An 11,921-nucleotide genomic window follows, 5' to 3' on the forward strand; every position below is an offset into this window, starting at 1 on the left:
CAGGACAAAACACAGGAGGAGACCACTTCAAGATTTCCCAGGTGCTGCCCGGGCTGAGCTATAAGGAATTCCCAGCAGCAGAGGTAAAACCTCAGCACAGCCCCCTCGGTGTCAGTGCCACACAGCTCCCCGGAGTGCCACTGTCACGGCTCTAACCGGGACAGGCTGCCATGGAAACCCGTCTGTTTGTCAGATGTTCATGGAACGAACCCTTTCCTGCTGTTCCTTCAAAGCAGGAGGCCTCGGGATGCTTGCATGGGAATATTTTGGCTTCCCCCAAGCCATGGGCGGGCAGAGGGGCACATGGAGATTGAAAATCCCAGCTCCCTCCTGAGACAGATTCTGTGGAATCATCCCATCAGCTTTTCTAGCAGGAATGCTGTGGGTTTCATCATCTCACATCTTTTTCTTCTCTTTGTTTTGTGGCAAACCTTGAATTAAAAGAGGTAGGAGCTCCAGCAAAACAATGAAGAGAAAACAAACCCAACATCAGGCAGAGCAATTAGAGCCCATGAAAGACTTTGCTGGCTTTAATTTGCTCGTGTGTGAGCCCAGATCATAATGGGGAGCATTGTAGTTGCTTTCTCATGAAGATAATAGCTAAAAAGAAAAATAAATCCCACAAAAAATTATCTCCTGCATCCGCATGAAGACAAAGGGGTGGCCTAAAAAGCACAAAAATAAAGGGCTGTAGAACGAAGTGCGAAGGCAGAAGTCCAAGATGGAGACACCTCATTAAATTGTGATTTAAATAAATCTGTCTGGTTTTGCCTAATTTCCTGTCTATTGACAGGGGATTGTCCAGGACCAGCAGTGGTATAATTGCACAGCCTGTAGCAAAGGGATGCTCCTGCAATCTTTATTGTTGTTCTTGCTTCCTTATCTTGGAGATGTTCTTTGGGACCAGATCCTCACGTCTTGTTCTTGTCTATGTGGTGGAGCCCACACTGGCTGATTTTCGGGGTAGCTGGGGAAAAAGAACACAGCAATTGTGCTTTGGAGGAGCCAGGTGCCAGGGGAGGGACAGGAGGGCAGGGAGATGTTGGCTGCTGTGGTGCCCACTGGCTCCAGGACACTCAGCATGTTGTCTCCAGCTGGGAGCTGCTTGACTAACAAGAGGTGCCAAGAGGAGCCAGGGCTCCCAGGCACCTCTGTCAAGAGTCAGCTGGCACGGAGCTGCTCTTGCTGGAAGGAAACACTGGAAATCCTTTTAGCTGCTCAGCCTCTCCCTCTGTGGCACAGGCTGCCTGTTGGTGGAGAAGAAAGGAGAGGGTTGTTCTTCCCCAAACCCATTCCCATCTCACACACAGGGATGGCAGCTGCAAGCCCTTGTGACAATGGCAGGTCTTGGCATTCTCTCTGGTTTGCAAATAAATGAGGTCCTGGGAGGACCACTGAGGATCTGGTGCTGGGTGGTGATTATGGATGCTCCATCTGTGGAAGTGTTTCAGGACACTTTTGGATCTTTGAGCAACCTCCAGGCCAGATGGGCTTCGTAGACCCAGACAAAGAAAGCAGGTTGGAGGGAAAGCTACAGTGGATGTGTTTCCATTCTCCAGAAGAACTGCAGCTGCAGTCTGTTAGGGGGATACACAGCCTCTGCTCATGGGCAGCCATTCGGGCATGGGCAGCCTGGATGACAGCAGCTTCTCCTGTCTGAAAGTCACCATAACCACAGCTCTGCAAAACCAGCCCCAGTAAGGTGCAGCTGGCTGGGCACAGCTTCAGGGGTATGAATGCTCCATGTTTCAGGTGTCTGTCTAGGACAGAAAAAGTCCCTGAAGGCTGCTGGTGGTGCCAGGAGGGCTGTGCTGTTCCACAAGCAGGAAAGAAAAGTGATGGCTGTTGGGAGCAGCCCATTGACATTCCTCTGTTTCTGACCTGTTCCCCACACTGGCTGATGCCAAAGGATGGTGCAGGAGGGAAGCCTGCACTGCCTGGCCACAGTGTGGGCACTGCTGCTCCCCAAGGGGTCTGGCACCATTGGCAGAGCCGCCAGAAATGATGCTCCCCAGGGCTGGCTCATGCCGCTCTGTGCCTGCCCAGCTCTGCTGTCCTGACCCCCTGTGTGCTCTCTGGTTGCAGGCACTACCCCAGCAAGGATGGTCACGGCCTGAGTGACACCTGGTATGACAACTCCGTGCCCAGCTACTCTCCCGGCACCTGGATGGTCCCCAGGGAGCAAGGAAAGAGCTTCCAAACTGGTAAGTGCTGGCTGCCTGGGGTGGCTTGGAGCACTCAAGTCCCAGCAACAGCACAGGGCTCTCAGGGGGTGCCTGCAGGTGCCCCTCACTCCATCACTGTCTCCTGGCTCTGGACAGGTTCCCCCGACACCAAGGCAGAGGGGCTGGAGGGGCAGATCAACAGGCTGGCCAAGCTGATCGGCAAGCTGGAGGACAAGGTAAGGGCCAGCATTCCCTGTGTGGGGCTGTCCTGCCATCCCAGGGACAATTCAGGAACCTTGTCCCAGCTGTTTTGAGGCAGGGGTGAGGACATGGTGTTGGGGATGTTTGCTCTAATGGGAGAACAGGGAGTTTTGGTGAAGGGTCCTGACCAGACGTGCAAGCGGATCTTGGAGCCCATTCCCTGTAGAGAAGGGGGCACAGTCATTGCAAATGCTGGGGACTGAAACCCACCAAGCAGGGGGGACACACAGCCTCAGCCAATCCACCACCCCCTCTGCTACTTATTCCCTTTTCCCAGACCCTCTGGTTTGACCTGCACCAGCGGCTGTCGGACAGCGAGAGCACAGCTTGCACGGTGAGTGTGCCCGACCACCACCCCTGGGTGCTGGGGTTCCCCTGCAGCACAGAGCCACACCTGGGGGGTCCCTGTGTTTCTGTGGGTCTCACCTGCTGTGTTTGGGGGCCCGGCAGTACCTGCTCCTGGTGCGGAATGAGATGACGGTGTCACACAAGCACCTGGGCGAGTTCTGCAGCTCCCTGAAGCAGTACCTGAAGAGTGTGGCCGGCGAGCGGGACTGCTTCCAGTGGGTACCATCAGCAGCTGCATGTCGGGGGCTGGGGAGATGGGGGGCTTGGCATGGGCTGCAGTGAGGACCAAGTGAAGGACTGAGGCAAAACAGCCAGGATTTGGGATGCAGTCATGGTCAGCCACCAACACTGCTTTTGCATGGAGTGCTGGGATGGGGGGGCTAGCCCTACCTGGGCTGCTGGGGATGGGTCCCCCCTCAGTAGCCCACCCTAGGGCACACCTGTGGCTGCAGAGGGGGGAGGGATGCCTCACGATGGAAGCTCACCCCCTCTCCCTGTTTCTGCCAGTGTCACCGCAGTGAAACTGCCTGATGGGGTCACCTTCATCGTCTACGAGTTCTGGGAGACTGAGGAGGACTGGAAGAGGTAGGAGAGGGGATGAAAAAGCCCATTTTGGGATGCTTGGGTGTGGAGGGTTGATAGAGCAAGCTCTGTCCCCTGTCTGATAGCAGCACTGAGGAGCTGTCTGTCTGTCCCAGTGCTGCCCCTGTAGCAGGACAGGGTGTTGGGGTGGGTCTCTCTACACCTCCCACCTGGGAGTGGCTTTGGATGTGGTGATGGGTGGGGTCAGTGTCCTGAACCAAGGGTGCTCTGTACGAGGGGAAGTCAGCAGGATTGCTGGTACCCAGCCCTGCCAGAGCCCGTGGTGCTGTGAGGGGCTGGGATGGTGCTTCTGGGGAGGGTTGTGTCACCCACTCTCTCCCACACGGGTGCAGGCACCTGCAGAGTGCCACCTGCAAGGGCTTCCAGCACGTCAAGGTGGACACGCTCAGCCAGCCTGAGGCCATCTCCAGTGTGGCCGTGCCAGGTAGGAGGGTGGCCACCCCAGAGCGTGGGGGACAGGGACCCCTGGGCAGCCAGCACCTCTCCAGTTGTTGGGGAGCAAGGGTGGGCAGGTGCATGGTGCACAGGACAGCATGAGCTGAGCTGGCTGGCTGGGGGTCAGGGTGGTGTGGGGCTGGGCAGGGGTGACCCTCCAGTGATGTTCCCCTGCAGCTGCCTGGTGCACCCTGAGCCGAGAGTGACCGTCGGTGCCGGGGACCCGCCAGCACCTGTCCCCTGTGTGGGGTGGCCGTGACTGGGGGAGGTGTCAGCGTGGCTGCAGTGAAAGAAACTCCCGTGTGTGTGTCCCCCACCCCAGAGAATCCTCCCTCAGCTACCCCATCACCTGGGTCATCTCTCCCTGGCGTGGGGTGGTCTCGGGGGAAAGAAGGACTGCCAGGGAGGGGCTGGCAGGGTTTGGGGAGGGGGACATCCCCCTGACATAGGTAGGTGGGGAGGGGGGCAATGGGTGCAGACAGACAGGCACTGGGAAGCAGGAATGGGAATGGGAGGCTGGAGCCCCCCCAAGAGCAGAGAGTGGGCTGGGGGTCTGTGCAAGTCCCCAGGGGCCACCCAGGGAGGAGACTGTGGGGGTTGAGGCTGTGCCTGGTGCAGCGTCTGTGCCTGCAGGGATGGAGACCCGTGTCCCAGGGGTGAGTCAGGGTGCTGGCAGAGTGGCAGTGGGGGTTTTCCTGCTCCCAAGGAGCCCCTTAGTCCTTTCCAGGTGTTGGGGGGTCCCAAGGGGTTTCCTTTGCATGTGCACAGTTGCAGCTGGTGCCTGGCAAGTGTGAGGGTGGCTGCCTCCCCTCCTTCCTGGGGTCTGTACTTTGTGTGTGTGTCTGTCTGTCTGTGCCAATCCCACACTCACCCTGCCGTGCATGGGGGTCCCTCAGGGTGTGTGGCACAGGACCCTTGCCAATACCCTCTCCTGTCTTTATTAGCCACTGTACAATGGGACGGCGACTCCAAATAAAACCGCCATGGGATCCAGCGGTGTGGCTGTGTTGGGGGTGTGTGTCCGGGAGGATGGCGGGGGGGTCTCGGCGGGCTCTGTGGTCGCTCAGCGCAGCAGCCCCAGCACGGCCAGGGCAGCGCTCTGCCCGCACACGAAGGCACCGCCCAGAACGGAGAGAACGCCCCAGGCGATGAGAGCAGCCCTGCAGCGACACAGCAGAGGCTGCCGGGGTAGAGCTGGCCTCACTAGCGGGCCACCTCTGTACCCCAGCTCCTCTGGAGCTCTCTGCAGGGTCCAGCTTCCTCTGCCTTGCTGCTCTGCATCATTCCCAGTCGATGGCTGAAGAGCCCAGCAGCCCCTCTGGGCCAACCCCAGTCTCCACTGCAATGACACACAAACCTTGGTCGGCAGATGCCACCACGAGATCGCTCCCAATTCTGCCTGCGCCCAGTGGCCCTGCTGAAGGAGCAGAGACCCGCATCCACCCACCCAGTGCTCGGCACGGCCACTCCCACGCAGCCCCAGCTCCATCCCATCACCACATGCTTCCAGCCCTGTCCCCTCCCCGGCTCCAGCCCCAATCCCCGGACCCCTGGCTCCAGTACCTCCGTGTTCCCACCTCCCCGGGCACACAGCCCATATAAGCCTCTGGGATGCAGCACTCACCCCAAACCCAGCTGCTGCTCTGTCACAGGGTCCTCAGCACCGTGATCCTTCCCGAACTGTCCCAGGCAGGCTGGGACTGTGCCCTTGCAGTCTCCATCGCCCCAGCTCGTGTTGTCCCCTCTTCTCATGACAGGCTCATACTCTGGCAGGTCTCCCCAGGGGACCTCTCCAAGCCTTTGTCACCCACCTGGGTGCCCCTGCTGACCTTCTGCCTTGGCCCCTCCTGCACTCTGGCACCCTTTGGGACACCCTCACTCCTCCCCACATGTCCATGGGCCCCCCCAGAGCACCCTTCTAACCAAGATCCCAATGTCTGGGGGTACTCCTTCCACCCACTACACAACCTCCATCCTCACTCAGACTCTGCTGCTCCCCCAGGGGCACCACAGACATGCTTAAGCACACACTTATCCCAAAACTTTCACCAGCACCATGTCAGGTCCCCCTGACATGGGCTGCAGCTGTGCCCTGGCCCTTCTAGACAAGAGTGGTGATAGGACACACCACCCAGGCAAAACAGGCACCAAACTCCTGATGGCCTCCTGTCTTGGGGCACCCTGCCCCTCTGACCTCCACCCCAGCCCACACTGGGTGGTGTCCCAGTGCCACCAAACCCCACAGCTCTTCTGTCCCTAAAGTCACTCTGGTACCTGGGCACTTCCTTGATGCCTGGGCACAGCCCTGGTGTGCAGGCACCTTTCCAGGCACAGCCCCAGTAGAGCACTTCCCTCCACATCCACATCCCCTTCCTTACAGGGTTCCCACCTTGACCAGGGTCACCCCCTGGGATCTGCCTGGGCCATGGCCCATGGGATCCCACACCCTGCCCCTTCCCTCACCCCCACCGCTGCTGAACGCACACACTCACTTTTTGCGTGGCCCAAGGCTGTGGGTCCCAGTCATGCACACGAGGCACAGCCCTGCTGTCAGTGCAGAAGCTCAGCCCCAACACAGCACCCCCTCACCCAGCCCCACTGCATTGTCCCCCACAAGCACAGCCCTGCACCTCCAAAATGGAGCCAGGACAGGCCACTTCCCACTGCAGCGACGCCCGTGGCACCAGTGACCCCCAGCGCTTTCGTCCCTCCCCGCTGCCCAATCTTGCCTGGGAAGATGAAGATGAAGAAGGCGCTGATGCCCCCGATGAGTTCGATGACTTTGCCAATGTCAGGGACGAACAGGGCAATGGCCAGCGTGGCAGCCATCCAGGTGACCGTCAGTGCCACCCGGCTGCGCCGCTCGCGTGCCTCACACTCCGCCACGGCCCCGCCCTTCGGGGCTGCCCACAAGTCCTTCACCACGGATCTTGGAGGGAGGATTGTGGGGCTGATGACACCCAGGGGAGCTGCACCGGCTGGGGGGACACCTGGCTTGTCACCACTCCCCTCACCTGCCCAGCAGCACCACAATGGGGTAAATGGTGACAATGGAGACACCAAAGAGCAGGCGAGCGACAATGACAACCGGGTCATTCCCTGGGTAGGACATCAGGACATCGGACGCCACAGCCTCACCAAAGGTCAGGTAGCCATAGAGCCCTGCTGACAGGGAGGTGGGGGTGGGTGGCCATGCAGTGAGCAGGACAGAGGAAGTCTGAGAAGGATGGATGAGCCGAGGGAAGAGAGGATTCCTGGGGCAAGGAGGAGTGAAGGGTTTGGTGCTGGGGTTACCAGTGAGGGAGTAGATGAGCAGGCAGATGAGCATGGAGAGCACAGAGACGGTGACCCAGTGGGAGAAGCTCTGGTTGCGCATGCTGCTGTAGATGGCCACACATGCCTCGTGGCACTGCAAGACAAGGGGGGATGGTGCTGGGGCCCCATGCAGGGACAGCCCCCATCCTCAGCATCTTCTCCCCCACCTGTGGGTGCCCTGTCCCGTTCTGCCCCATTCCCAGGCAGTTGTGTCCTGGCACAGTCACCTCTGGTGACAGCCACAGGCCCCTCTTCAACCTGCCCTTCAAGGGACAGCATCCCCATGGTCTGGGATGCCATGGGGGGTTGCTAGCACTGCCCTGGCAGCTGCAGCCAGAGGGGCCAGGGTGACCTACCTGGAAGCCAAAGCAGATGGTGGGAATGACACTGAAGATGGAAGTCCAGGAGGAGGACCTGTGGCATGTGGAGAAGAAGCAAAGGGCATGAGGCTCTCATGGAGAAGAAAACTTCATGTCATAAACCGTGCAGCCTCAATGCCACTATGGGAATCTCTTGCCCAGTGATTCTGGGAGAAAGGGGTATTGCTGGGGTGAAAGCTGGGGCTGGGAGCTACCATCCACTGTGTGCTGTCCCCAGCTCAGCCCCACCACACGCACAGCCCAGTCACTGCTCATGCCATGGAGTTCAGGGCAGGAGGGACATGGGGCTGACCCTCCTACCTGGAGGGCTGGGGGGGCTCAGTCAAACGCAGGCTCTCTGCCTGCAGGTGGTACTTCAGGATGATGACCAGAGTGAGGTAGCAGGCAGCCAGTGTGCCCAGGATGCTGTCAGGGCATGGAAGAGTATCAGCACACAGCCAGGAGAAAAGGAGGAGGGGTGTTGCCATGGCCCCACAAGTTCCTGGGAGGAGGTAACCTGGGGTACACGGTACCTAGGAGTGGGCCACCACAGGGATAGCCCAGATGGTACCTGGAGTACTTCTGGAAGCCGATCTCCCTGGGGACAGAGAGCGGGAAGATGACGAGGACACAGAGAGCTGAGAGGGTGAAGCGCTGGTCCACGTACCAGGGGGGCAGCTGGGGGATCCCATTCAGTGTCCCATTGGGGTACAGGGAGTCACACACTGTGGGGGGCAGCAGGGGGTCAGCTGCGCCCTGAAAGATGGTCCAAGGAGGTCGGGAGCATCACACTATGGCACAACTGGGGAGCCCCATGTCCTCAGAATTTCCAGAAAAACCCTAGGGGTAACCCCAGCCCACGTGGGACCACCTTCCCTCACTTCTGAGAGCTGCCAGCCCCAAGCAAGCCCCAAACACAGTGAGGGGAACAACTCACATTTCTCCAGCTGGTCACCCACCACCCTGAGGAGTGCCACGGAGATCATGAAGAGGTTGAGGAGGAAGCAGACCTCACAGAGCTTCCCCACGGCCGCCCCGCACACAGCCCGGACCACGGCCTGGTAGGTGGGCTGGGCGCTGAGGGCCGCGGCATAGCCCAGCACCGCCAGCCCGCTCACCAGGAACACCAGCGAGCCCTGCGGGGACAGAGGCAGCCAGAAGCACCACACCGAGCCTCCATCAGCCCCAGACCAGACCTGGCAGGGCCACAGCCAGGGACCAGGGTACCGGCCAGACCACCTTGTGGCCCTGGGTAACAAAGGTCAGCAAAAGGATGGAGACACAGCCTTATATGATACTTCGGGTTTAGATTTGGGGTTTTGGGGCATGTTCGGGAGCAGACATCCATTTACTTTGGGTTGAGCTACAAGCCAGCTACAAGCGTGGCTTCAGCTGCGAAGAGCATCCCCAAGGCGGCACGACAACAGCCTAAGGCTGTCGCACCGCTGCCCTCGCCGGGGTCGGGACGGGGGTGCCGTGCGAAGGGGTTCCCCGCCGGCTCCCCAGGTACCGGAGCAGATGCGTCCCCTTCCCTCCGCTCCCTCCCCGGGCCGGCGCCCCTGGGCTCCCCTCTGGGGCTGCCAAACCGCATCCCCGAGCGCCCGAGTCCCCCGCCCCGAGTCCGCCCTTACCAGCTCCACCAGGAGGGCGGGGACGGCCCCGCCGGCCCTGCCGAAGGCCCAGGGGAAGCTCAGCAGCCCCGCGCCCAGCGCAGACTTGAGCAGGATGAAGACGGCGCCGGCGGAGGAGAGCCCGGGCGAGGAGAGCCCGGCGGAGCGCCCCGCCGCCGGCAGCAGGGGCCGGCCCTCGCCCGCCGCCCGCTGCATGGCGGCGCGTCCCGGCAGCGCTGAGGGCGGCCGAGCGCGGGCCCCGCGGGGCGGGCACGGACAGCGCGGACCCCCCGCCCCCGCGGGCCGTGGGGAGGGGGCGCCGGGGGCCGGGCGGGAGGCGGCGTGGGAAGCCCTGGCAGGAGCTCACCAGGGCTGCACCCCCGGCTCGCAGAGCGCTCCTGCGGAACGCAGCAGCCCCTCCAGCTCCCAGCGCGGGGCCGGGCCAGGCGGGCTGGGGGCTCGTGCTATCCCCGGAATTATCACCACAGGGCTGGACGGGCTGAGGCCTCCCTCATCCTGCTCTGTTCAGCCAGGCGTGAAATTGCCTGCAAGGGGCATGACGGAGCGCCCCGGGAAGGGTGAAGGAAGGCAGCTGCAGCTCACACCTCTCAAAACTCGCTGGATGCAGGATGAGGCCAGCACCCCTGCGTGCCTCTGCAGCAGCTGAAAGCCCACTGGTGTTTTCCTGCACCGGGAGACTTTGGAGAGCAGCCATCCCATTCCATCCCAGCCCTTGCCCCACGCAGGCAAAGGGGATGCCAGGATAACAGGATGGCATGACTGATGCTGCAAAGGACCTGCACAGAGGCTGCAGCCCACAGGAATGAGGGGCCCATTCCCGACATGGGGGACACAGAGCAGCTCTGTGCCACTCCTGGCACATGCCACTGCCCCAGGCCTCACAGCACACAGGCCCTGCCGTTGGCTGACAGCCCCTAATGCATTTTTGATTTCCCAAATATGTGCCCTTTTGATCTTGGTAAGACGGATAAAGAGACTTTAATCAGCTGCTAGGAGGAATTATGGATGGCTAATTGTGCCTGCCACCTCCATTACATCTATGCCACCTACAGGGCTTACAAACACTTAGAAGAGCTCTTCCAAGCCTTCATTAGCTGCACACCAAAGGCTTCGGAAATAATTGGCCTCTACGACCTAGAAATTGGCCACTGGGCTGTAAAATACCAGCCACTGGGAAAGGCTCTTAATTCAGACTGTGCTTTGATACAGCTTGATTCTGGTTTCAAGCCTGCAGTGGAGTTCTAATCTCTCATTAGTGCTGCAATGAGGAGCAAGTCTCCTCATTAGCACTGACCTAAGAAGTGGTACCAAAGCTTTCCAGTCTCCCTCTGATGGAAGAACCTCAAACCAGAGGTGCAGCTCATCTCCCACACCAACAAAGCAGCTCCAGACAGCATCTCAGTGGCTCTGGGCTCTGTCCCTCATATTTTTCCTCCCTTTCTCCCATTTATCTGGGTGCTCCAGCCCCCTTGGCAGGTGGAAAAAGGGCTGTTAATGTTCTCCACATTATTATCTTTGAAGACTGTAGAAGGCACAACAGTCCTTGTTTCATACAAATAAAAACACTGACCACAATTATGCTTTGCTACCTGCGATCCCTTCTTGCCTTCTGTGGTCTGACCCTTGAGATTTCACACCTTTACTGATAGATTTTTCACAACCTGGACAAGTTGCACAGCTGCTGCTGGCTGGTCCTAAGAGAGACCCTAATGCCACAGATGAGATGTTGAAAACTCCCTCCCTATCGTTATGGATCTATGGTCAGAAAGGAAGGAGCAAGAGGCTCCAGCCCCACTGGGATGGCACAAGCAGCCCAACCTTGGGACCATCTTCTCAGACCTAACAAGCTTCCACTAATAACTTCAAAGGAAAAGCTCAGGGCCTTCTCTGCCATGGCAACAGGCTGTTGCCTCTTCCAGGGCATCCTCCAGAACAGAAATGTTGGAAAAAAGGCAACTCTTCAAGTTAGAGAAAATCGGTTTGCCCAATCTTTTTTGCAGGACACTCATGCACTGACAAACCCTATCCACGACTACCTGGATAGGCTTGTCCCAGACTACATGGAGTAAAGTTCTCTCCTGCAGTACCCTTTCCCACAGCCCATCCCCATAACTGCTGGTAAGCCCTAGGAGGATGTGTGCAGACTACCCCAGCAGGGTTATCCCTGCCTCCTCTTCCTCCAGCCACACCCAGAGCTGCCCACAAACTCACCCAGGACCAGTGCACACTGCTTACCTGCCCAGGCTGCCATTCCATTCACAGATACAGGCAGCCATCAGCTCCTGGCTCCTCCTAGGAAAAGATGCTCATTTGGAGCAATGATGAAAGCAGTTGTTAAAGAAAACCTCACAGCTTCACTACAAAAGAGAATAGCTATTTCAGTTATGGCAACATTAACTGGCACCACACAGACAGGGGAAACTTGTGCCTGCATCCTTATTTAAGCCAGTGACAAATCACAGGCTTTCAAGCAGGACAAATCAAAGCAAACTGGGTTTTCACCTCTGTGACACCACACAGTGTTGTTAGGTGCTATCTCCATGACGGTTTTCTGTACAGCTCTTTGCAAGCTCTCTCCTTATGTGCTGCTGAGTTTTGAAGGTTTCCAGAACTTTGTGCTCACTCAGAGCAAGCAGGGTTTGTGCGACTGCCCAGTCAGTGCTCCAAGGAAACATCTGCAACCTGGGATACTGCAGGTAAGGACAAAGATATGGTGGGAAGAAAGATGACATGCAAATCTTCCCTACTCCACAGTCTGCTCTCTTTGACTCCAAGTGGAAAGAAGAGCCACTTAGCACGTTGTC

General features: G+C 58.9%; 2 protein-coding genes across 16 annotated transcripts in view; one reads left to right on the forward strand and one right to left on the reverse strand.

The window, feature by feature from the left end:
• The window catches only part of NECAB2 (N-terminal EF-hand calcium binding protein 2), an 85,081-nt gene extending 80,276 nt beyond the window's left edge, over window positions 1-4,805 (forward strand). For all 9 annotated transcript variants that reach the window (XM_086847336.1, XM_023934720.2, XM_086847337.1 and 6 more), the window contains 7 exons: window positions 2,086-2,204; window positions 2,322-2,401; window positions 2,704-2,760; window positions 2,877-2,989; window positions 3,282-3,359; window positions 3,710-3,801; window positions 3,990-4,805. In XM_086847336.1, the coding sequence (XP_086703462.1) occupies window positions 2,086-2,204; window positions 2,322-2,401; window positions 2,704-2,760; window positions 2,877-2,989; window positions 3,282-3,359; window positions 3,710-3,801; window positions 3,990-4,018 (568 nt within the window). In that variant the 3' untranslated portion in view covers window positions 4,019-4,805. The remainder of the gene's footprint in view (window positions 1-2,085; window positions 2,205-2,321; window positions 2,402-2,703; window positions 2,761-2,876; window positions 2,990-3,281; window positions 3,360-3,709; window positions 3,802-3,989) is intronic.
• SLC38A8 (solute carrier family 38 member 8) lies at window positions 503-9,348 on the reverse strand. Of its 7 annotated transcripts, XM_086847333.1 has the most exons (11): window positions 9,118-9,348; window positions 8,424-8,622; window positions 8,154-8,211; window positions 8,058-8,084; window positions 7,808-7,912; window positions 7,484-7,541; window positions 7,107-7,221; window positions 6,827-6,977; window positions 6,542-6,741; window positions 6,305-6,356; window positions 4,735-4,972 (listed from the first exon to the last, which is right to left on the reverse strand). In XM_086847333.1, the coding sequence occupies exons 1-11, from the start codon at window positions 9,310-9,312 to the stop codon at window positions 4,876-4,878; spliced, it is 1,257 nt and encodes a 418-aa protein (XP_086703459.1). In that variant the 5' UTR covers window positions 9,313-9,348; the 3' UTR covers window positions 4,735-4,875. The 7 variants fall into 7 exon arrangements, 5 of the variants coding, with proteins under 5 accessions (XP_086703458.1, XP_086703459.1, XP_086703456.1 ...); XM_086847332.1 differs by having other exon boundaries at window positions 503-4,972; window positions 6,827-6,974; window positions 8,058-8,211; XR_015275283.1 differs by having other exon boundaries at window positions 4,735-5,151; window positions 5,437-6,356; window positions 6,827-6,974; window positions 8,058-8,211.
• Between the last annotated feature and the right edge of the window lie 2,573 nt (window positions 9,349-11,921).

This window comes from Cyanistes caeruleus, chromosome 12 (genome assembly GCF_971803275.1).
Source record: "Cyanistes caeruleus chromosome 12, bCyaCae1.hap1.1, whole genome shotgun sequence".
In the NCBI taxonomy this organism is placed as follows: domain Eukaryota; kingdom Metazoa; phylum Chordata; class Aves; order Passeriformes; family Paridae; genus Cyanistes; species Cyanistes caeruleus.

Coding starts and splice junctions, on each gene's coding strand:
- SLC38A8 (XM_086847329.1), bottom strand. CDS start 9,312: ATGCAGCGGGCGGCGGGCGAGGGCCGGCCCCTGCTGCCGGCGGCGGGG. Junction 8,212..8,423: donor GGGTGACCAGCTGGAGAAAT/GTGAGTTGTTCC, acceptor TGCCCCCCACAG/TGTGTGACTCCCTGTACCCC. Junction 6,742..6,826: donor ATTGTGGTGCTGCTGGGCAG/GTGAGGGGAGTG, acceptor CCTCCCTCCAAG/ATCCGTGGTGAAGGACTTGT.